Source organism: Sinohyriopsis cumingii, chromosome 13 (genome assembly GCF_028554795.1).
Source record: "Sinohyriopsis cumingii isolate HCF-2022 chromosome 13, ASM2855479v2, whole genome shotgun sequence".
Classification (NCBI taxonomy): domain Eukaryota; kingdom Metazoa; phylum Mollusca; class Bivalvia; order Unionida; family Unionidae; genus Sinohyriopsis; species Sinohyriopsis cumingii.
The window spans coordinates 2,258,703-2,284,922 of NC_142973.1; the positions used below are offsets into that span (position 1 = coordinate 2,258,703).

General features: G+C 35.0%; 2 protein-coding genes across 2 annotated transcripts in view; one reads left to right on the forward strand and one right to left on the reverse strand.

Moving 5' to 3' along the window:
• The window catches only part of LOC149784846 (tetraspanin-7-like), a 45,393-nt gene extending 34,602 nt beyond the window's left edge, over window positions 1-10,791 (forward strand). Inside the window, exons 6-7 of the mRNA XM_089978412.1 lie at window positions 1,025-1,108; window positions 1,736-10,791. Of these exons, the coding sequence (XP_089834538.1) occupies window positions 1,025-1,108; window positions 1,736-1,891 (240 nt within the window). The 3' untranslated portion in view covers window positions 1,892-10,791. The remainder of the gene's footprint in view (window positions 1-1,024; window positions 1,109-1,735) is intronic.
• Window positions 10,792-12,326: 1,535 nt separating this feature from the next.
• LOC149784847 (E3 ubiquitin-protein ligase TRIM45-like) lies at window positions 12,327-24,652 on the reverse strand. The gene is made up of 6 exons (XM_089978411.1): window positions 24,388-24,652; window positions 22,724-23,988; window positions 22,234-22,464; window positions 21,794-21,847; window positions 19,281-19,334; window positions 12,327-18,501 (listed from the first exon to the last, which is right to left on the reverse strand). Exons 1-6 carry the CDS (start codon window positions 24,390-24,392, stop codon window positions 17,828-17,830), a joined length of 2,283 nt encoding a protein of 760 aa, XP_089834537.1. The 5' UTR covers window positions 24,393-24,652; the 3' UTR covers window positions 12,327-17,827.
• Between the last annotated feature and the right edge of the window lie 1,568 nt (window positions 24,653-26,220).

Here is a 26,220-nt window from a genome sequence, read left to right on the forward strand (position 1 = left end):
TGGCTGAAAGTGGTAATTACCACAAAAGTGCCCAATACAACATATACACAGTGTAAATAGAATGAAGACAGAAATCAATTAATTTCAGTTTTGTATTTAGTAAAAATTCAAAACAAAGTAAAATAAGGTGCAAAAAGTATGTCAATTCCTAATGAAGTTTTTCATCTTCAATTGTTACTGGATTATACCTTTTACAGTCAATACCCATCCCCTTTGCAGTCACCTCCTTCATTTGAAAATCTAATGCTTTTTTAAATGTTCAAAAATCGGATGTGTTTGTTTTCATCAGAGTCAGTCCAGGTTTTCTTTCCTCTAAAGTGTATGTAGCATTAGATTACATATGCTATAGCCATAAGGATATTGAGGTGGGGGATAATTTCCACAATCAGCACACTACAGTTAATTTCAATAATCTGGAAAGACAAAAGTCCAAAACATCAATGTAACCATCTATCAGATTCACAGGAATGACACCTTTATTTTGCTGCAGATCTTTATGGATATAGCTGAGTCACTACAAAGCTTGAGTGACTATCCATTTGATCTACATGTTTTCTCAGGAATTCTGCTTTTGAGTTTTTCACAAAACTCTTGTGATGGCAAAAGTGGATCAAACCTCAGTGCAATTTCTCCACCTTCTTTGAATTTTCATCATTAGTCTCCAGTTTCTGTTTAGGGATATTGACAAAAAATCCTTTGTAGGAATATTGTTCATATATAAATTCTCAGCCACAAACTTAAAATTGCCAAGTTGTCACAATATGAATTAACGGTAGATGTATTTGAAATATCTTAAGTAAAAAAAATCCATAGAGAATACTAGCTTATATAGTACTTGCATAATTAGTATAAAAAATTGACAATGGTAGACTGTAGGGTGCTTGCATAAGTAGGATATAACTTTGATAGACCATAGGGTAGGACCCTTTGGGTACTTTCACTAGGTGTCTTTATATAAGCAGTTCACATTGGTGAGATAAGTTATTATTTGATGACTCTTGTCTTTTTTAACCAATGATTTCAGGGATGTGGAGAGGCCATTGTTGATTTCTTCTACAACAATTTAGGAGCATTTTCTGGTGTTGCTCTTGGCATGGTTGTTTTATCTGTAAGTAAAAGTTTAATCTTTCATCAGTTTGTCAGGTATAATTTTATTCTTCCATATGTTGTTTCTGAAGTGTGTGTTTGTAACCAAATTTCAAAATGTTTACCTTGTGTGACAAATTAGCAGCTCCAGTTAGTTCAAGGTTTTCCTAATTCCAGTAGATCGTTGACTGATACTGAATGTTATTGATATGTTAGTCATTAATTACTATGCACAGCTACACTCAAGACTTGTCCAAGTTTTAATTCTTAAATGTCTGGCACTTAGTTGATTATCAGATTTTAAAATATGTAAGTTCAGATAACAATTCCCATTTCATTTTCTTGACATTTCTTTATATATAATATATACCTAACATCAATGAAAATTTTTATATACTCACTTATAAGTCACGTCCAACTGCAAACTGCACAGAGCCAGATCTGCCATTGCATATTGAACTGGCAGATATGAGTTTGTGTAGTTTGTTAATAGTAATCACTTAAGCAATTAACATAGACCCTGTTCTGCTGATGAATTGTGTGCTGGCAGGTTTGGATCTTATCTTGTTTGCAATTAGACTAGACTTTTATGCATGCATAGATCGTATAACATTCCAAGCAATTGTTTTGCTATCAATTTTCATTTCAGCTAAGTGGTATTATCAGTGTATCATGCCTGCTCTATTACTTGCGGCATTGGCCACCTCCACAGGTGGATGATGTTGTCTATGAGATGGCAAGGACACAGGAAAAGTCTCCATATCCTACAAGAAGTGGTCCCTATGCGAACTTGTACCAAAGCTAAGGGCACTGGATGCCCTTTTTTTCATCCGTGATTCTCATATCATAGATTTCATTGTAATGATTTATGGGTCACAAATTGTAAACCAATCTATTGCATACTGTGGTTTAGTAAATTTCCATTTTTTATTGCTATATCAAGCTCTGAAATGAAGAATTAGTATAAGCATGACTATAGATATGGTATTATTAATCCAAGGTTCTTATTAACTTTGCATTTTGATGATATAGCAAAAGTTAAAATATTGCATCTAGTTTTTATTGGATCCCTTGGATTTAATCAGTGTCCCAAAATTGCATAGTCTTTTATGATTCATTGAACATACATTATCTTACAGGTATTTTTTTAGTTTTATGTACAGATCCATTTGATTATGTTCATTTTTTGAACATTTATTAATCCTTCTCTGATCAGTACAGCTTTATTTTTAACAGAAATTAGAATATATGTTATTGTGGATTTCAGGCAGTCACATCAGTTAAATGTAATGCTTTTCTGTGTGCTGGAAAATTAGAAGATGAAAAAGTATACAAAAAGGTTGGATTACCCACACAAGACATTGTGAAAATTACATTAGCTTCAAATGTGATGAAAAGATGTTTCATATGTCACACCTTAATGCATCTATATGTATTCCATGGGATTTTAATTAACATTTTAACATCAATAATGAATTCAACAGATATTTCTGCTGCACTGTAGGTGCGATGCTCAATGTTTATACCAGTCAATATTTCATAATTTGCACACCAGTTCATCACTTTTATCCATCATTGTTACTATGTCAGTTAATTTTACCCAGTCTAAAAGCACAGAGCTGGGGTCATACTAGGGGTGACATTTGCTCCATTACTTTTTTCCCATATATTGGGCTGAGGCAAAGAAGATTTTGACCTGTTCTTGAGTCCATGTCTTCATCCCTTATTTTCATTGACTATTATGAGTACTACTTCAACTCTTAAATATGTTTGTGTTCAAAGAACAATGTAAAATGATTTAACCTTAGTATTATTATGCTTTTTGATGTCAATTAAATGAACATTTATGCTAGCAGTTAAATTTTAATTTGCAAGATTCCAGCTGAAAAGCCACACAAGATGCTTGAAGAAGTGAGTGAAATTCCATGCATTTGTAGCTCAGTAAATTATTACATATAGGTTTGTAGACTGATTCCTAGTCTGGATAAAAATGTGTATTTCACATTTCATCCTGTAAAAAGTAACAAGAATAGGCTTGTCTGGCACCCAGTTAATAGGTAACCTATTTTAAAGATTAACATCCTTTGCAGAAATAGTGTGTGCGTGATTTAGATTTTTAACTTAGCTTTAACAATTTTCCAGTCATCACTACAATATCTGCAGTGAGGCAGTTTATAGTGTTGTCTAGCACTGGGGCATCATGCCGCAGACATGTCCCACACAGTCACATTAACCTGACACCAGGCCAACCAGTCCTAACAATAACCTCTTAATACTATGCCAAACAAGGCACCAGCTAGTACCATTTTTATAAGTCATTGATATGACTTGGCTGGGGTTCGGACTTGCAACCTCCTGCATTCAAGACACACTCCAAACAATAGAGTGATGTAACAATTTGCTGAGTCCAACTCAAAAACCTTTTAATATTTTCATAAAGTTAATTGAATGTTTCTTTTGTTTTTACATTATTAACTCATCAGCTTAGTAAAATGGCTGTTTTAAGTGATTGTTTTGACCATTCTGACTGTTAACCTCCCTACAATCATTTCTCCCAGTTTTCCAACCACCCTGTTCTGTCAGGAGAGTGAAGTCAGTGTACCTGAGAATTTCAGCAAAGCATGGATCCTGATAGAGATATACCAGTTCATTTCACCATTTCTATATGCCTGCCAAAGGCAGTGTTTACAATTTTATGATTATGCTTGTATATACATACATATGTATGCCAGTCTGTTCAAATCTCTTTCTGTTACCTTTATGTTTAGCACAGTAACTTCAGTTTTAAACCAACTACCATTACCAGACTTTCTGGATTCCATGCACTTGGAGTAAGGCTTTACTTTTAGGTCAGAGGTCGAGTTCACTGTAACTACATAAAGAAAAATAGTTTTTGCACAGCAGCAGTAGTTCTGAATCACAGATCATGATCAAACTGGATAGCTTGTTCTTGGGGTAACAAAGAGGACTATCCGTTATGGGGTCAAAAGGTCAAAGGTCATATTAGCTGGCTGAAAAGATTCAGTTCTTGATCATGTACCTTCACCAACTTTTTTCAATGGCTTACACTTTAGGTACAAAAGAAAGCTGTTGGTTTTGGGGTAAAAAAGATTCAGAGATCATGGTCACTATAACTGAAAGATGAAGAAAACATTTTTCCATAAAAGCTTTAGTGCTTGACCATGTACAGTGGCCTAATTTGTTTAGTGCTTGACCATGTACAGTGGCCTAATTTGTTTAGTGCTTACACATAATGTAATAAAGAGTCTTTTCATTTAGGGTTCAAAAGTTTGAAGACTGAGAGTCATTGTGACTGAAAAAGGGTTTTGAGCAATCAGTTTTGCTCTTGAGTCGTGTCCTGGACCAAACTCAGTGGCTACTTGCACAGTACTGGTATTAAAATAGAAGAGTCTGGTTGACATCAAGTTTGGTTTAAGACTGCTTTTGTGACCAAAGGTGAAGGTCAATAAACTCTCAAGTGACTATGCTCTGTTAGTGCCTGCATAGGAGACTGATAAACACAGAGCAGGTATATAATACTATTCCAGGTACTTGTGTTAGATACGTAATTTAGATGGACTCTACTGAGACTCTGTCCTTTAACATTATTCCCTTATATGCCATTTCACACTACTAGATTACAAACATTACCATTCTCTACTTCATTTTATTGCTTGTTGTGAATATACTTATGTCTGTTTTCAGATATATTTGTGGTAGTGTAATGTTATCCATGTGTAGTCTTTCTAACACTTGATAATTATATTGGGTTCTTCAGTCAAAGATTATTATTTCAGTAAAACATTTTGTGCTGATAATTCCCTTAATTACAAGCTCTAACAAGAAATCATAACTCTCTAATGAAATATAGAATTTTTAGAAGTTCATTTGCTAAAGATTCATACATATACCAACCAGCATGATCTTGTGGACTAGAGTTTCCATGGAATTTTCATGAGGCCCTAGTCCATTTAAACAATATGCATTAGACTGCATCCATTCTGTATGCATAGTCTGGATGTATTATCCAATATGTACACCATCATACACATTTTTGGGTGGACTAGCCCTGATAACTGTTCTGATGAAAGATCAAACTTGACAGGTCATGTTGGTTCAGATATACAAACTAGATTGAAGCATTTTTTATCCAGATGTCCTAGTCAGGTAATTTCTTTTTACGTTAAATTCACTGCGAAGCTGTGATGTCTTAGTGTTTTTTACATTATACTCCTGAACAGAAGGATACAGGCTCTCACCATTTAATCAGCTTGTATCACTTACTATGGTATGTCCTTGAACAAGGTGCTTTACTTGCCATGACACACTTTTACCTTTAGAGCATTGCTTTAATGTGCAACAAACATAATATCTAAACTCTGCCACTGTCTGTGAGTCTGAGATTGTCCTTATTTGAAAATGGGTAGCAGCAGCATAGAAAATACATACAAAGTGCATGTGATATATGGCACAGTGTTTTCATTGATGAGTTTGTTTTTTCAATGATATTCTATATGACACCAAAATGTTGCCATCATATTTATCATAAATATTGCTGTGATTGATGAGCTTATCAGGGGTAATCAGTAATTATCAGTAATTGATTGCCAGGTTTTCAGTATTCACAAGTAGTTTGTAATAGGCTGAAGAGATTTTTTTATAAAACATTGCCCAGCCATATGTTATGACTAAATGGTGCATTGCATTCCATAGCCATGTCCCCTGTCTCAAGTTCAAGGTCATGGTAAGTGAAAATTTAGTTCCTTGTATCCTGGTCTGGAGTATAACATTTGAACCACTGAAGACATTTTACTGAAGCCAATTATATATGACATATAGATTTTGTGTCATAGACAAAATCTACACCCCAAGCCCCTTTAGTCAAAAGTCTTTAGCAAGAAAAAGTGTAATTCTGCGGTTTGTATCCTTGTCTGGAATATAACCTAATTGATCACATTGGCTTAAGATGTTTTAGTTAGTCTTTTGCCATGTATAATTGCTGTGTTGCATACCATAGCCACACCACTTGCTGCAAGGTCGTGACAAAATAAAATGTAATTCTTTGACCTATATTTTTATTTGGAGCATAATTTTTCAACAGCTGAAGATATTTCATTTAAAATTTATCCATATATGCATCATGTATAGGTGGTATGTCACATACCATAGCCGTGTTCCTTTCCTCCCGGTGAGGGTCACGAAAAGAGGAAATGTAACTCTTCCATGTATCCTTGTTTGAAGTATATCTATTGAAAGATTGAAGTTATTTTAATGAAACATTATATATATATATATATATATATATATATATATATATATATATATATATATATATATATATATATATATATATATATATATATATATATATATATATATATTGACTAGACAGTGTGCCATATATTATAGCCATGTCTCATGCCTCTCAAGTAAAGGTCGCAGCAAGAGACAGTTCCAGTCAGTGAAATCCATTCATGTACAAATATTATTTTTTATTCAGTGAAGATATTTTAATCAAACTTTTCCCTTTTACCATATATATTCACTTATAAGACAAGTACAGCTGCAAACTGCAAAGAGCCAGATCTGCCATTGCATAATATGCCATCAGACCTTGGTCTCTGCAGTTTGTTTGGAGTGATCAGCAAAACGAACAACATAGACCCTGATCTGCAGGTATATTTTGCTATGGCAGATCAGGATCTTTGTCATTTGCAGTTTACTTGAATTATAAGCAACTACATATGGTATACATCTTGACTTAACAGTGTCTCATCTTCCCGTCTGTCTCATTGTCAAGCTCTCAAAAAGGGATAATCTAAGTCAGTCCAGGCTTCTTTATTCAGACCAACACTTTTAAGATATTTTATGAAGTGTTATTCAGGTCCACACCATATGGTATAGTAGTTGAGTTTATTGTTCTAAGTCGATGGTCATTAGTAGATAACTATTAACGTGACAGGCATATCACGTGCCCTTTGCGCTAGTCGAGTTATACTTGGCTATGACTTTGATATTCAATATGTCGCTTGTAAATAATTTTCATTGCCTCGGGCTCGGCCAGTGTGGATATGTGAGAAAGCTTGCCGGTAGCTTCTCTTGGGTCAATGGTTCTTTCTGGGGTTTTCCCAGGTTCTTCCTCCACCATTAATACTGGCCGCCATGTGTAACCTATCTTGTGCTGAAAAATGGCGTTAAACCCTACAACACCAACAACAAAAACAACTTTTCATTGCCTGAACATATCACATGGTCAGAAGCCCCAAGTTTTCATGTATGCAAGCATTTATTTTAACAGTTTGTGGCATAATTGCATATTTGCAGCAATGGACTGGAGAAGAGTTTCTATGGTGATGATAAAATGGCATTTAATAGACATTAGGAACAATCACTGTATGGTTCATGTATGTCACCAGCATTATAACAATCTAATTATAAACTGAGTACATCACCATTTGTAACAACATGCATTTTTTTATTGACTTATTGCAATTTTTATAGCATGATTGATGTATAATCAGGGGGAAAAATCACTATGACATTCCAGCTAGCATGAATACAGTATTGTCTGTAATATTTTTTACCCTCATATTTTCATACACCCTAAGTCTATATTATAATTTTTTTTTCTAATTTTGGTAAAGAGAATATTTTTCTTATCAAAATTTTTTTAGGTTAAAGTGAATGATTTTTGGTGTTTAAACATGTAGATAGCGCAGCAAGCTATTTTCAGCACATTTGTTTCTGACATACTTTCAGTAAATGTACTGTTTGGTACACTTACATTGAAACTACAATTTTCATGCAAAAACCTCATTACATCATCTTGAAACTCTCTTTACATATCTGAGATTCTTGCAGGTGTCAATGTATGATGGAAGACAAAACTCTGCAACCTAGTAGTGAAATCTTGGACTTTTGACTTCCATTATGACTTAATGAGGAATGACTGATAGAATCAACATCTCGAAGTAAAGACTTCCTGCATTTTGGGAATTCCTGCTAAAAGTCAGCCTAGGGTGTTGATAATATATGGCCAACAATACAATGCTAGAATATTTTTGACATCACAGCCACTATGATATGAAATCAGTAAAATCTCAAGTCATTTGGGTTTTTTTGCTTGACTTAGATATTCTTCATTAATAAAAATTAGTGATTTTATTTCTATACATAATGTAGGCCCTGATATTAAAAGTTCATGCAATTATATATTGTCATGTTTTTTTTAATTAAAAAAAAAACCTCTTAAATAAAAAAGGTATTGATTTTTTTTTAAGAATTGAAAAGGTATGAACAAGAATATAAATTGAAGAAAATAATCATTGGTTAAGTAAATGAATAATAAAGGCAGGTTGTTGATAGTATGGGTGTGTCAATAATGGGCAAATGAGACTGGCTGCAGAAGAAAATCAGCATCTCCAGTGAGACAAGGGAGGCAACTATTGTATTAAAGAGATCCAACTGATCATGGTGGGTGTTGTTTTTTGTCAAAATCACAAAGAGGCGATGTGTGCATTCAGTTCATGTTATCGGACCAATAGTACCTCATATTGCTCTTTTTACTTCTTCACCTGAAAATGTTTGTAGAAAGTGTACAAAAATTACAGACCATACAGTAAAATGATTGAGAAGTGAAGGTCAGATGATACAGATATAAATACTACATTTTGTGCTGTGTAAAGAGTATCCAGTACTCATCTGTCTTAAAAGACAGTAAAAATAAAAATTGAGACTTTAACGTTATAAATATGAGATGCTTTTGTATAAAAGCAAAATCATTTAACTATTTTATTGTCTTGGGGTGTTGTTGTTGTTTTACTTGAAAGTTGACATGTAACATAACCTTTGAAGAAGCAGAAGTTATGGATTGTTCAGTAACTTGAATATATTCTCTTTTTAACTACAGTGAAACCTGCTTTAATGGACATGCATCTATAGACATATAAAGAACCATTGTTTATAAATTTAAAAGACTTTTGTTATTCCAACATTTTTCCATCAAGGACAACATGGTATGGTCCTTTGTGTTTCCTTTATGGACAGGTTTCATTGTAGCATTTAAACACCTTTATATTTAATGGAAGCTTTGAGTTTTTGTATGTTTTCTCGTCATTTGTGACTACATGCTGATCAAATGTACATTTTGAGAGCATCTTTGACTATAAGATTTTTGAACATTTAAAAATATTAATTTAATAATGTTTTGCATGTATTTTTTGTATGACCGATACATTTTTTTGGCAGATAGTTTGATTTCCTTGAAAATAGATATCTTTCAGAACAGAGGACTATTGTTAGTAATGGAAGGTTGTATGAATCTCGAAAAGATTACTTAAAAAATACATTTTTATTCATAATAAGATGTAGTTTTTCTAGAGTTCTATGTTTATTATAGTTAATCAAAAATGTTCATTTTTATGTGATGTATGTGAACATCTGTATATGACAAGGTATTGGGTAGTATTTTTGTTGCTATGTAAAAGTATACTGTGTTGTGAATTTTATCTGCAGAAATTAAAAATTTAATGCAGATAGTTGTACAATCTAAAGGTGACCACATACAAGATGAAAAATCATCAGATTCAGAATTTACGGGATAAAAAACATTATAACAAAGATACAAACTGGCTTAGAACTCGCTAAGTCAATTTTTCCACAAAAGTTTGATCTTTGATATAAATATATACAAAAATGAATATGGGTTGTTGAATTAAATGAAAATATCCAAGGCAACCAAATGCATCATAAAAGTTAACTATAAAGAAATATGATTAGCTTTGTGGTAGCTCCTATCCTGACAGACCCTACTCAGGAGCCCATCTCCTGATTAGAGGCCAGTATAGTGTATTTTTGATTTGAAAGTCAAATGTTTTGACAATGGTTTTTTTTAGCTGTAATGATTGGTGAGCATAATCACAAAAGGTATAAATGGATTTTTATGAAAACCAGGTTGTGAGTATACATGAAGAATCCCTTATTTAGAAACTTGATTCCACTTCCCAACTAATATTTATGGCTTTAATCAAACTTGGCACGTGGGTGTAATCTTGACTTGATCTAAGACAATTAAGTTAATTGACCGTCTGTCAGATTCACAATTATAGGCCATGACAAAGAACTATATACATGTACTGCAGTTGTAGGTACAGGCTGTGTATCTTTAACATATGAGAAAATATTTTTGTTACTGAATTTATAATGTAGTTTCTCAAGAATATCAGAGATAATTACAGTACTTGGCAGTTAAAAAGAATAAAAGGAAAGAAGAAATGGACTTATTGTATATTCATAAAAACTCATTTTGGCTCGTAGAGCATCATTCCCTTTGAGCATCTGTTATTATTTTGTACCCCTTAAAAGATGTCGTCCTTTTTTTAAGGCCAACTTTCCAGTACTGAAAGGATGGCATCATCACAGGGGACCAGTATGCTAATATATTCTAAGAAACAACACTTTCATTATTACTTCAAATCTTTATGTTTGGTCAGTCATCAGGTCTGCTGAACATGATAAAGCCATTGATGTATTCTGTCTTTTGGCCCTGGTTTGCATCAATTATCTCATCATTTGATCATTGTTGTCATCATTTTTTGAAGAGTATTACATGTCATGGAAATTTGAAGATTGTCATCCTTGTACTTTTTTGTTGTGAAATTCATTGATTTTGTAAATTTGTATTTTGCTACATAAATTTTAAACTATTTTAGGCTCATGTTAAATAGTTATGTAAGCTTACAGTTGTTGACTTTTTAGATGATGTGTATGCAAATCTCCAAATGTATCATCTTGGTTTGATACTTCTTAAAAAGTAATACATGCACTAGCAACTTTTTAAACACCCACTGTAAGGCAGAAAATATGCTGTGATGTTGTCTGACCACTTGATTTAAGGAAGAACCCTATCAATTTCAGGCATAAAAGGTCAGAGTTCAAGGTCAATGTGGATGAAACAAGGAAAATGTTTTTATATAATAATTTGAGTTTTCCACAATTTACAGTTACCAAAATGTGTGGATAGGTTGCACTTAAGGTAAGGAAGAACCCTGTTGATTCCTCAAAAGGCCAAGGGTCATTGTACCTGTGACTGAAAGAAGAAAAATGTTTTTTTGCACAGTAGCATAAATAGTCCTATATGACATACCTTAGCCTGACCTTGTTAATGGCTTACACTTATGGTACTGTCAAGGTCACTTTGCAAGTAGCATAAATAGTCCTATATGGCATACCTTAGCCTGACCTTGTTAATGGCTTACAATTATGGTAGTCAAGGTCACTTTGCAAGTAGCATAAATAGTCCTACATGACATACCTTAGCCTGACCTTGTTAATGGCTTACACTTATGGTACTGTCAAGGTCACTTTGCAAGTAGCATAAATAGTCCTATATGGCATACCTTAGCCTGACCATGTTAATGGCTTACAATTATGGTACTGTCAAGGTCACTTTGCAAGTAGCATAAATAGTCCTACATGACATACCTTAGCCTGACCTTGTTAATGGCTTACACTTATGGTACTGTCAAGGTCACTTTGCAAGTAGCATAAATAGTCCTACATGGCATACCTTAGCCTGACCTTGTTAATGGCTTACACTGTCAAGGTCACTTTGACTGCAAGTAGAAAAATGTTCTCTCCGCAAAACTCGGTTGTTTACATCGAAGCTAATTAAACATATGGGAGGTGTATCATGTGCCTGTTCACACTACTCTTGTTTTTGGTTCATATTTTGTGTAGTGTTATGAGAAGACACGGGACATATATTCTTTGCTATCATTTTTCATGTTAGAAATCAGAAATATGGTTCATTGGTACATATCATCAAATCAGCAACTGTTTTGTTTATGTGATAAACCATTAACTAAACATTTTGATTAGATTGTTTTACCATAATTTATATTAGAGTACCTTTCAAAAATATTGGAAAAGGTTGAAATATGTTTTTAGACTTGATTACATGTTACTGTTTATACATTTTAATGTGTATGATACATTAACATCACACATTTAGTGGTTCATCGTTAATCAGTCGAAACCTATTCAAGCCATCAAAGTATTTTTCTTCTCTTTGTTTTTGGTCAACATAAATTGTTTATCAATATTTGTGATCAATATTCAGTTTAAAAGGTGCATTTAGAATAGATTTTTATTTGTACATATATATATATATATATATATATATATATATATATATATATATATATATATTTGCCATAGATGTAAATAAAAACAAAAATATCTGCATGTGTATGACTTTTATTAACTATATATTACACAAAAAGATAGTTTATCAGTTGGCTTCGTAAGTGACTTATTAGGCACATGCACACATACACACATCTGTTGCCACTATCCATCATTTTATTTGTAAAATACGTATATTGTAGTTTTATTCACCTGATATTATCACACAAAACACACACTGTACTGTTATCCATTCATTTAAATCTTTTTTTTATTAAGAAAAATGTGCAACTTCTTATAAATTTAATAAAACATCCATTTGGATTGGCTATTGGCATGTGAAGAGCATGAATATATGAATGAATAAATACAAAATAAAATTCAGTTTTCAGAAAAGATTTACAATCACTGTGTTTTCCACAGTTGTGTGATTCCAATCCAACCCCTATTCCAGTAAAACTCCTCCCTATCTAAAAACTTGTCATAATTCTAAAATCATACCCAAAATATTCCCATTGGTATCCAAAAGTGCATGATATCATTTATCAAAAGTAATGCAATGAAAGCAGCGCATACTGAACCATGGCAAGCAGGCTTTGTAGTTATTTATACAGGGTATATATATATATATATATATATATATATATATATATATATATATATATATATATATATATATATATATATATAGCCTTATCTTAAAGAAGAAGCAGTTTGAGATGTATAGACTATTTTAAAAAAGTAACATTTAAAAATACTACAAAACCTGCTTTGCTGACTGTTTTGTTTTGTAAGTATTAAACCTGTCAAGTTGCCATTTAATGGGTGTTTGTTAGCAATGTAGATTCTTGGTCAGTTGTTTTGACCAAGCCTGAGTGTTCAGGTCCTTGACAAATACAACCAGATCTCAGGCAAATACGACCAAACTTGGGCCAAGACTCCTGACCTCAGACCTTGTACTGTACCTTCAACAAGGACATCAGAAAAACACTAAAGAAAATAATATTACAATTCAACACGTGCATGATGACTAGCATGCTCTTCAGGACTTTCTAAAGAAAATAATGGTTGGGCCATGTTTCAAGTAGAAATAAATACAATAATACTCTTGGTGGACAACTGATGGTAAAATATACTACAAAAATGCATTCAAGTCTTTATTAAATATAATTATTACAGATTAAAATTTTTCTACAAAGAATAAAAACTTGCATAATAATATCATTTTAGGTGTTATGGAAATCATTTAGAAATGCAGCTTGAAAAATGCCACCACCACTGATCTCAAACAAATTAAAAGCACAAATGGACCTGAGATCACTCACCTGGTTGACACCTACCTAAAAGTAAAAGAACTGGGAAAGCAAAATGAGTTAGCATGGTGAAGTCTGAAATATATATATATATGTTTTTCTGTGATAAGTAAGGCTGGTCATATTTGAAGATGATCAGCATCATTTATTTCAATTTAAAAGGCATGCATGCCTTATGCTTTTCATGAAATTTGGTCTAATACTGTGAAAGGGGTTTTGAATGTTTTCACTAATTTAGTAACAGTGGTTCTATTTGATGGCTGATCAGCATCAGATTTGTAAGCTCTTCATTCCCAGATACCTAAGAAGAAGAAATTGTATCAAGATTTTTCCATTTTTAATTGCAGTAACTATATATGAAGGTTGATGGGACAGCTTCTGCACAAACTTAAAAGCACTTTATGTCTAAGTGTTGTTAAAATCTGTATGCATGGCTTTTGGTGTTTTTTTCTTAAATTATTAAGTCATTGAAATGGTTACTATTCTTATTAATGGTCGCCATATTTAATAACATTATCATAATCTAATAATTTTTAACGACTTTTATGCAAGAATGCTTTCTGTTGAATTGGATCATTTTCTGTTTCCGTTTTTGAGAGAAAATAATTGAAATATTTCTATATTTTTTAATAATGGTGGACTACATTTTATTGTGGACCAGCATCATTTCTACAAACTTTAAAGGCCTTTATGTCACAATGCATTCTACAAACTTTAAAGGCCTTTATGTCACAATGCATTCTACAAACTTTAAAGACCTTTATGTCACAATGCATTCTACAAACTTTAAAGGCCTTTATGTCACAATGCATTCTACAAACTTTAAAGGCCTTTATGTCACAATGCATTCTACAAACTTTAAAGACCTTTATGTCACAATGCATTCTACAAACTTTAAAGGCCTTTATGTCACAATGCATTCTACAAACTTGAAAGACCTTTATGTCACAATGCATTCTACAAACTTTAATGGCCTTTATGTCACAATGCATTCTACAAACTTTAAAGACCTTTATGTCACAATGCATTCTACAAACTTTAAAGACCTTTATGTCACAATGCATTCTACAAACTTTAAAGACCTTTATGTCACAATGCATTCTACAAACTTTAAAGGCCTTTATGTCACAATGCATTCTACAAACTTTAAAGGCCTTTATGTCACAATGCATTCTACAAACTTTAAAGACCTTTATGTCACAATGCATTCTACAAACTTTAAAGGCCTTTATGTTACAATGCATTCTACAAACTTTAATGGCTTTATGTCACAATGGATTCCATAAAAATTGGTGAATTCTATTCAGCAGGCACGTATATGTATATAGAGAGAGACAGACAGACAGAAAAAGAGAGATACATATCTCCCTTGTTATAAAGCAGTAGTTGGGGTCCATAGCTGCCAACCGCGATATATTGAAAATAGCATACATGTAACTGTGGTATAGCTGGCATTAACACAATGTGTTAAATAATGGTTTTTTGAAAAGGAAATGAAGATATAAAACCAGGTTTCAACTGTATTGTTAGACATTGGTATGACTTTGGTTATGGGGTCCACAATGGTACTGCATTGTACCCAGAATCTCATTATAACTAGGTATGTTATAATGGGATGTGTGTGTGTGTGTGTGTCATTGAAAGGTTTTTGTGTGTGTGTATATATATATATATATATATATATATATATATATATATATATATATATAGTAACAGATTATCTCATTTTAGTAACAGCAACCACATATAATTGTAGATCATTATTGTACTGGTCTCGTTCAACCATATCCTTGCATGGCTCACTACTGTGACCTTGGCCATACAAGGGTCTGGTTGACCTTGCTCATCTGGACCGATCATCACTGTGCTGTGAAAAAAACAAAATCAGAGCCTAGTCAAACTGTGAGTGCACAACACCACTGCCAGCCCAGACCATTCGACCCCAGAGTGTTTGATTTGTCATTTCAATGATTTTTGTATTGAATTCTGGCAAAATGATTAACAGTTAACAATACAGTGCTAGAGTTAATTGATTGATTGTTTGGATTATAGAGGCGTGTGCACAATTGTGTATGTGTCTCTTGTTTATTCCTGCACAGCAGGATGCTAATACTTCTTGGGGGAAGGAATTAGAGCCACATCCCACAGGCGTTTATGTGCTCAAAGAGCACTGTTAATTTTAGCCTCAGGTCGTGGGACAATAAGTCCCTAAAGAACTGAATGAAGGGCTTTCACGAGTGGGAATGGACCCAACACATACTCATGTTAAATAAATGAATTTCAGTCTGCAATCAACTAGTCCAGGTATCTACCAAAGCAGTATGTGACGCCAGTTGCGATTGGTCGCCACTATGACGTCACATCGGGACACCAGGATTTGACGGGTGGAAATGGTTCCACATCTCCATCATGGTACAGGAGGTCCGGAAGAGCTAAGGGAGGAAAGGTACCCGGCAGCAGGTGCTAGAGTTAATGGCTAAAGTCTATCAAACGATTAGATTGTACGCTGCTTTTTGAAAATCCTCCTGAAGGGATGAAATTACAATGTACCCGCTTTGCGTAATTAATCACACGGGGGTGAAGCTATTACCTTATTTTCCACCAGAATGATAACTGCAAATACTCTATGCAGATACAATATGGGCAGGTGGTCTCATTCAAACAGACTCTTGCGTTGCTTTGCGATAGCTTGCTTTGCCATACGAAAGTAGTAAATCCTTCATTTATCTCTGGTACTTCAGTAAAATTGAGACAACAAGACGCTTCTTTTAGACAAATTTTTTGCAGTCTTTCATAATGTAAGAACTGAAAATTTAAAAGTATATAATTTAATACCACTACTGCCGCAGGAGGTATATCTCAACCAGCCATCGAAAATGACCATAAGTATGACATCACCTTGTTTTATCAACCTATTAAGTCAATTTTGGGGAAGTCCAGTTCTGACGATATGAGACAAGCTCGGTTTTTAATCGAACTCTTGTATGGCTAAGATTCCCATGGAATCGTGCGAGTCTGGTTGAACGACTAGGTAGACAGAGACCAAGGTTTTGTACAATGCTTCATTGATTGCTGTTACCGATTGAACAGGCTCTGAAAGACATTTTTCGTAAACTGACAATTTATCGGGAACTACCTTCTGCAAACACTCCACCAAATTTCTCTATTAAGTTTCATATAATGTCACTAAACATCACTTTGTAAACAGACGCTATGCAGGAGGGGTGTCTCAATCAGCCAGTGCAACTTTAAGTGTTTTGGGTATTACAATGAAAACATTTTATATAACCCTTGTAGGTTAACATCTCGCGAAGCCACACGATATATTTTAAATTATTTTTGTTGTATTTTTATGTTTTATATTAATTTTTTGGTTTAATATGGTTCAGTGGTTTGTGACAGGAAGAAATTAGCAATTGCAGACGGACGAAGGGGCATACCATAAGCTCGCATGACCTTGCAACCAGGTGATGTAAAAATCAGAGCCACAAGTTTAAAAAAATATTTCCAAAGGAAAACAAACAAACAAAACAGACACAGCAAGAAGTGATTATATTGTTTGACTTGGAAGCGTACTAATTGCCACATGACGGCTGACTATTTAACAATCACCGAGGAAAACTGATCTTGTATTTCCGCAAGTTTCAAATGTGACAAAAAATCTTCCTTATATTTTACGAGATCATTTTCAATTAAATCAAAAGCAAAGGCACTGAAACACGCTACGGCTGCATCGTAAATCCGCTACTTTAAAATAGTATCGCGTCAGAGCTTTTATGTTCATTACAATTTTTCCATTTTTAAAAATACTGTTTCGTAGTTTATATTTACCCACACCGAATTCCGGGAAAACTCAAAAATATTAATTTCCGGATTAAAAGGCTTCCTACTGTAAGCTGAGGTTAAATATTTTTTAATGCCTTTTCAATTCCCAGAATCTCTTCAAAAGTATTAGCCTGCATTTCTTACTCTAGACGATGTACAGTACTGCTAGTTAAATGCTACTGTACTCATTGAAAGTTATATACATATTGAATGAAATTTAACGATTTGTTATGTACAAACGCCAAAACCAATTTAATCAAATTCTGTCGACTTGAGGGGGGGGGGGACATTTCCTCTACACGTCCTAAGATGTTAACATGATTCCAAACTTTGCGAGCAACTGCAGAAGTACGTATGCGGTACGCATGTTATGAGTTTAAACGTGCTAAGTTCGCCTAGCATGTGCTTTTCTGTAACGATTACGCCACGAGATTTTCCAGGGCCTCTTCTGGTATGCTGTCGATAGCCCGACCGGTTTTTAGAGTTATGGCCACAGAAACATTTTCTGGACTGTAAACACCAAACACTGGCCACAGTGGCTCCGACATCTCCGAGATGACCAAGTTCTTAAAATGGAACAGCATTTTCTTGTTTTTGACATCTACTATGATCCAATGCTTCTTTTCTATGTCCAACATGAACCCGTAGTACTGCCTGACGAAAGTACCAGGAGGCGAAGGTGTTCTTGGCGACAATGCTTTGTGGGTCAACAGCTGACCATTGTGCCAAGTCTGCAGACAGATCTTGCCACACACGTGACATCCACGCGCGCTGACGGACCACGCGGCAGGATGGCAGTCCACTGATTGGTGCTTGTCGATGCAGTCCAATTTGGCGAGGCCAAACTCAAAGAGCATGCCTTGTCGAATAAGGCGCTGGATCTTGTAAACGACCCCAACTTCCCAGTAATACAAGCCTGTCTTATGCATAGGTCTACTGGCCATAGCACCACGGTAAATCTGCAGTCTCCCGGGCTCTAAACGAGTCGTGACTTTGCCCTTCGTTCGAGATGTTTTGGCTCTTATCGTCTTACCTTCCTCCAAAATGTCTATAGTGTTGTGGCATGTCACTGCGTCAAACACGAAGTCCGGACCTTCAAGAAGAAAAAAGTTGTGTAAAACAATTCAAATTAGTTTGGAAAGGATTTATTACTGAAATTCACTTCGGAAGATCACCTTGCTCAAAACTAGATGATTAAATCTGCAAATACTGATAAACTGTTTCTTCCTACCCGTCCACCTATCATTCTACCTGCTCACGCACGTATCAACTTACTCACCTAACTTATTAATTGAATTTCTCACTGACATGCAAATATTTGTATTTTTACAAAATACAAAATTACAAAATGGACAGGGTAATTACGTGTTCTGAGCAATTTGGTTTACAATGCAAAATTAGTATGTCCATTTTTTTAAATTTAGCTCGTTGCTGAATCGTGAAAGCAGTCACATGACAAGTCACATGAACTAAACTTCCAAAATACTTCGAATCGACACAATTTGAATCAAACTGTCCGTTCAATATTTATAGCATAGTCAATCATCCAGCGATGTAGCCCGTAACATTTTAATGGCGATGGGCGTTAGAGTTATGTTCCACAAGTTGTCAAACATCGGATTTGATATGGAAATATGTTATACAGATCGCTGAAAGCTCCTTTCAACAGACACTAACTCAGGAGCCGCGAAAAATATCGATAAGTATCTAAAACCATCGATATGTGTACTGATGTGTAGCCGACAAGTGTGTCTGCATTAAATGCAATGTTTGATGAACAGGTGGAATCCACCTCAAACCACCAAATTTACAGTACAGACCCGTGGGGGGGTGGGTGGGCTGATTTACTAGACAAATACGAAATATACTTACAAACAATATCGCCCAGCATGAAATCCGTAATCGGGGTCATCGCTTGACTTGCCTCTGTAACAGGATTAGTCATAATTATTTATAATTTCAAACCTGAAGTTTCTTGAATATACTAATCAAATATAGAACATTACATTATTGTAACAAATTTGCATCGCTAGGAAGGCTGCATTTTCATGATATAAAAAGGATTTTTTTAAAAAGAAAACTTTACCACGGTTATATTTCTTTTCTTCTAGATGATTACAGACTCAATTTTATTCGGTAGGTGTTGCATAATTGGTTTAAAATCCCTAGGAACATCCACCATTACGAGTTCCAGTTGAGGCCCTCTCTGTATTCGTGACCAAGTAATGAAATCACCAAACCTATGTAGATCTATTCAAACGTCTGACATACAAACTTTGAGATTTATGAATCGTCGTGTCCTTCTCTCCGTCTGTCACACAATCTCGTCTGCGCAACAAGTTCCTATTTCTTTCTTCTTTTTCACGAATTTGGTAAATATTATGGTTATCAGTTGATAACAAAGTACAATAATTATCAACAGATTACTATTCTGCAATTTGTATAAGTGTTAATGTTCTTTTCGACTTGCTTGGGCATGCGATCAGGCTCAGCTTTTAAATGGGCGGCATACAAGTTATTAAAAAGTGATGGTCATCGTCTGAAGATGCGCATATCGACAAATCACTTTTAAATGGGAGGCATACAAGTTATTAAAAAGTGATGGTCATCGTCTAAAGATGCGCATATCGACAAATCACTTTGACTTTTGTAAGTTATTGCATTGTCCTTTTTTGCTTTCTAACGTAATGCGGCGTCTGTCAACCATGTTATCGCAGCTACCCACAGTTATTTTTTATAATTGTTTTTGCATGGATTGCTATGAAATTGTTAATATTATGATAAATACATTAAGATGTGCATAATAACATATTACTTTGCTCCCACAGTATTTTATTTTCTTTTTTATAAGAGTTATAGCTTTTGTTACCTTTCAGCTGAAAGCAGTGTATGACGAAGTGTTGTAAACGCAACTAGTCTCATAGTTTTCAATGGAAAGTCATGAAACTCGTGAAATTGTCGTTGTCTGTACTCCTCCGGTTGTTGTCAGTTATTGCACTTTTTAAACGTGGAACTTGAAGCAGTGTATGATGGAATCTTTTGAATACAAATGCTGTCACCGTTTTCAGTCAATTTTCTTTAAACTTGTTATGTTCATCATTGAACCTGTGCATTTGGACAAATTACTGTCATCCCATAATGTTTGTTCCAGTTTTTGACCTTTTTGTCGTGCATCTGGAGGCAGTGCATGATTGAATATTAAAAAAGAAAACTCGTCTCACTTTTCAAATCGATCGTCATTAAACTTTGTACATGTTATGGTCATCATCTAGGCATGCGCAAATCTACAAAACATTGTACTTTCGAACAAATGTTAGAGTTATGGCCCTTTTTGTCAAGCAGCCTGCTGTAATTTAAAACAGGATCTTGGGAACGCAACTTGCATTACGAATTTTGTACAAAGTACTGTTAAACTTGGTACGTTTTATGACTATCATCTAAAAATGCACATAATGACTATTTGTGCTCCAGTGACCTTTGTAAGAGTTCTTTGTTGACCAACAGCCGAACAGAATACATGAAAAATGTGTAGTTTTTAGTGGGTTGTATTGAAACTAAGTACATATTATGGCCATCGTCAGATGATCTGCATGTTAACAAATCATTGTATTCATGCAGTTTTACACAGGAGTTATGGCCGTTTATTTTACTATAGAATTATCTCAAACATATCGTGGGGGTGTGATGCGGGAGAGATAGTGATATATTTATGTGAGCAAATTCCTCACGATTCGTCTGGTTCAAAGCTGTATGTACATAGACTAGTTCCTATTAACTGTATCTTAAGGTGCATAAAAAGGAAATATTTCATAAAAGGCATTCAGTGTTTTAGGTCGATGTTAGTTAGTTAGTTAGTTTGTTAGTTATTTAATAAAGTTATATATGCATGTATCTTTCTTCTATTGTCCCTGACAGTAGTTACTTAATAATCGCCTACTTAGTAGTCACATAGTAGTCACTTGCTTAAAAGTTACTTATTTAGTAGCCACTTACTTACTGAGTGACCACTCCGGTGGCCTAAGTGGTTCGAGCGTCCGCCTCGGATGCTGGAGGTCGCGGGTTCGAACCCTTGTCTAGTCATACCAAAGACTTACAAAAATGGTAATAGGAGCTGCCTCGCTTGGCGCTTAGTATTAAGAGGTTAGTGTTCGGAATGGTTGGCCTGGTGTCAGGATAATGTGACTGGGTGTAATCTGCGGCATTATGTCACAGTCCTAGACATCACTATGAACTGCCACACTGTAGACATCGTAGCAATACTACTAAAATTGTTAAAGCTAACAATCTAATTTACACACATACTTGCTTAGTACTTACTTAGTAGTCACTTGCTAACTTTTTAGTCAATTACTTAGTAGTCACTTAATTACTTAGTAGTTACTTACCGCTTGGCGTTGCTGTTTTCATTGGATCGCCGAGTTCCCTCTGCTCTCTTTTCTCTGAAAGATTATAAAACTGACACAGTGATAAAACATCCCGAATATATATATTCTTTTTATTCCGTGGCATACTTATATCACCAGCATTTCATTTTCAAAGGTGATCTACTAGTATTCGTTTTTGATCACTCGAACATGTTAATAAAATGAAACACAACAGTGTACAGCGGCAATCATACAACAGTCATTGAATAAATAGGTGAAAACAAAGAAATAATCACCCTGAATGGCACAACTGAAACCGTAAAACTTCTTTCAAAGGTTTCTTGGACAAAGCAAATTAGCTGCAGTGAAATCTGCACATGAAGGACAGTTTGAGAACTGAAGAACTGAACAATTTTCCGTTCTTTAAAAACAGATGTCTTAATATGCGTCCTATGCCATACCCATTTCCATTTCCAGATCCAGTCTGTCTACCATTGGTCCGCTCCCAACGTGGAAGGAGAACTCGTTAGGAATCATGGTTCCCATTACGAAGACACTGGCCCGGTGCTTTCCCTTCACAGTGCCCCTATATTTGGCTTTGAACAGACCCTCAGTAGCTGTGCAATCTATTATGGTAGCACCGTGCGTTCTTCCATTGGGGTCCGTGACCTCAACTCGCACATCTACATCTCCTGTAATAAATAATCATACTCTACAACATATAAAGATGTTTTATTTAACAATGGATTATGTGTCTTTGTCAATGTTTTAAGTCATATTGTTTCTATTCATCAGTTATCACCACACTGGAAATGGAAATTTACTATCGAATATTGCTACAAATTTACTTGTTTTAGTGTAACCATAAACTTTTCTCTCCCCTATAACATTTTAACTGCTTCTCTTATGAATGACAATGAAAACGAGAGGGAGAGAGAGAGAGAGAGATACCTTCACTCTCCTGGTGACCCTCGCTGTCAAAGAGTGTGATTTTCATGAACACTTGCTCCCTATCCATCGATATGTCAAAGGGTTCCACGTGTGTATTGGGAAGATAGGCCGATGTTGACCAAATGGAACCTAGTTCACGGCTCAGTTTGTTGAAGTCTTCGCCCATTTTAACTGGCTTAAATTTGATCTCATCATTGTCATGAGGAACGATATCAAAATCTTCTTCCCGAAGTTCGTTTAGACGATGGATGATGCTGTTCTTGAAAAAGAGAAACTCAGAGTTGGTGCTGTAGTTTGCCATATTGTTAGAGAATTCATAGGAATCCTCCATGTTGTTCTTGTGGAAGCAAATACTGTCTAATTGCTTGTCCAGTATCTTCTTTTTCTCTTTGACCTTTGTATGCAGTTTGTCCTTTAGTTCATCCCGACGTCTATCCAAGGCTTTAACACATTCCTCGAAAGCGTTATCGATTTCTTTTGTGATTTTCTTGAGTGCCGAATCCAGACCGTCAACTGTATTGTCGATGGCGGTAACGGTGTCCTTCGCAGAAAGGGTTCTGTGTTTCACGTCCGACATTAGCCCCTCGACTACTCTTTTGACTTCGACATATACGTCATTTATCTGTTTGATATTATGTCCTTGTGAATCTGGATGCGACTGGATGGCGCAAAGTGCGCAGACGGGACGATCGCATTTTTTGCAGTAGAATGCATAGGTTTGATCCTCATGGCCCGATACCTCACAAGTCTGCTTACTCTGAAATTCCTCGAAGGGGGACTCCTTCAGTTCTGCAAGAGTCACTATCTTATGTCGCTTGGTAACTTTGGTCTTAATGTGAATATCGGCACATTCAGTGCAGAGGAACTGGCCACATTCATGACATCGGCTGACGGCCTTCTTTTGCTTACCGCATTCTTCACAATCTATGTCTGGGCTGCCTCGCTGCACTTTCAAGTGCATAATCAAGTATTTCCTCGTGTCATCCTTGCGGAACTGATCTAGGTCGCTATCTGGGACCGTGTGTCGTACTTCGCATACAGGGCACTTCATGGTTCCATGGTTTTCCATGGATACGAGGCACGCATGGCAGCAAGCGTGAAGACATGGTAATATGCGCGGGACAACGTCGTTATCGTTGTACTCTTTTAGACAACTTTGACATTCTGTGTACTGCTGGCGGACGTCCTCTGCCTTGACGGAAGCTTTGCTGATGGGTCGCGAGGACTCCATAAATGTATCTGAATATTCTCTAATACTTTCCTTCCTATAATAAAAGATCAAACTTACACATGTTTGACTGCATACAGTAAAGATGTTTAGCTGCGTTCATAAAGCCAGATGGATTAAAACGAAAATTGTTTACATGTTGTATGATACGTAAACTTAGATGGATTCTTCTTTTAAAAAAGAACGAAATTTCACTGAGACCGAGGTAAACGAAATACATTTCCCAGCCAAAGCGATCCAACATTTTCTGTCTGTATACTTGGAAAATACAACGATTTACTTATGCTTCCCCGTTTTTAAATATTATAATTAAATGGAAAACTATATACTTGTACAAATCGATAATGTCGGGACTCTAATTAATATTTTCTGAGAATCACAAGAAAACAATTTGGCATAAACAATCAAACATAAATAAAAACAAAACAATACTTACTCCATTTTTCTCTCTCTCTCTCTCTCTATCTCTCTTCCTTTGAAGACAAAAATAAAATATGTAAGTCTCTAGTCGTCTTAATGATCCGGGTTTTAACGGAAATACGAATTGTTCATAACATCAGTTCATGTCACTTAAAAATACGAATTGTTCATAACATCAGTTCATGTCACTTAGAAATACGAATTGTTCATAACATCAGTTCATGTCACTTAGAAATACGAATTGTTCATAATATCATTTGTTAGATTTGTTCATGTCACTTAGAAAATTCTACCGATATGACTATATCTTTACCACTTTTGAAACAGAGTTCATATTTGTTTATCGATTTATGATCAGTCAAAGAAATCTGAATCCATGGAAGTGTTGCATGGCATTTAATATGGTGTTTGGCGATTCATCAAATAGCCTTTTAAGTAAGCAGTAATTAACAGTGTAATAATATGTCCAGAACTATTAGATAGAATAATGTTATTCAAATATATTAACGACTTACCTTCCAAGTTTATGTCAGATTTTCATTGGTGTTTATAATCGATAAGAAAGAATGTTCCTGTTGGGACAACAAACACGAATCCTACGATTCCGTACACACCAGTGTCGAGTCCTCCGATCAATCAACCTCTTTGTTTCCAGCTGGACAGATCATGTACAATTATGTATGCACGGATTGCTATTACCCACCGTATGTCGGTTTTTAAAGGCAGTCGTCTGACTTCGACATTACCGATACTATTGTACCGCACCGTCTTGGTGCACGGACTTACAAAAGGGCAAGAACTTTTATTCGTGCAGAGGTGGTATCGACAGGGTACCTCCATGTCACCGCTTCTATTGTTTAATGTGTGTTAACTTTCGTCCTTGATAATCTAAAGAATCGTTGCTCTGGATCGTTAGTCACATTGATCTATGCACATGCATAACAACGTAAGCTCCATGGAATTTCTCTTGAGTGTGTACACATATTCCCCCCTCCCCCACTTAAGTCAGTAACTCCGAAATCGTCTTGGATAGACTTTGTGGTATCACATATATAAGTTTGCAACAAAATTGATGTTAGTACGTTTAATACATACATTAAAACAAATATATCGCATGTACAAACAACATTTAACATTCATTAAAAACTGAAGATATATATATACTTAGGAATACATACCTTCCCATTCACACTCATACACATTATATATATATATATATATATATATATATATATATATATATATATATATATATATATATATATATATATATATACTGTATTATCTGAGTCCAGTACTTCATAATAATGCAGTAATATCTACCGATCTATAAGGGTCTCGTCCTTAAATCACCATATGCAACCAATCCATGTTGGGTAGGTTTGTTAACTCCAAGAAGATTTTTTCCATCAGTTCGGCAGCATTTCCTTCAATAGATCCCCATATTTCTGATCCATAATTGAGAACTTGTGAAATTAGTGTCATAACTTTCACAATTTACATTTAGGTGCACATTACCAGACTTGCATAAACATGTACCCATTGCACATTACTGAATTTGTATAAATATGTACCCATTGCACATTGCTAAATTTGTATCAATACGTACCGATTGCACATTGCTAAACTTGTATCAGTATGTATCCATTTGCACATTGCTCAACTTGTATCAATATGTACCCATTGCACATTGCTAAACTTGTATCAATATGTACCCATTGCAAGAAATGTATCTGAAGCTTATGAGTTTAAAGTGTGTTGAACTAGTGTGAAAGAACCCCATGTTTTAAAAGCAATTCGAAGAAATACAAATGCGTTAGCAACCTCTGACCCTAAAACTGTATAGAAT

Bases quoted from the DNA above. Each gene is read 5' to 3' on its own strand.
- LOC149784847 (XM_089978411.1), bottom strand. The intron at 22,465-22,723 runs GTATCTCTCTCT...TATTTATTACAG, and splicing joins GGGTCACCAGGAGAGTGAAG to GAGATGTAGATGTGCGAGTT. The intron at 18,502-19,280 runs GTAAGTATATTT...TTCTTCTTGAAG, and splicing joins CATGCTGGGCGATATTGTTT to GTCCGGACTTCGTGTTTGAC.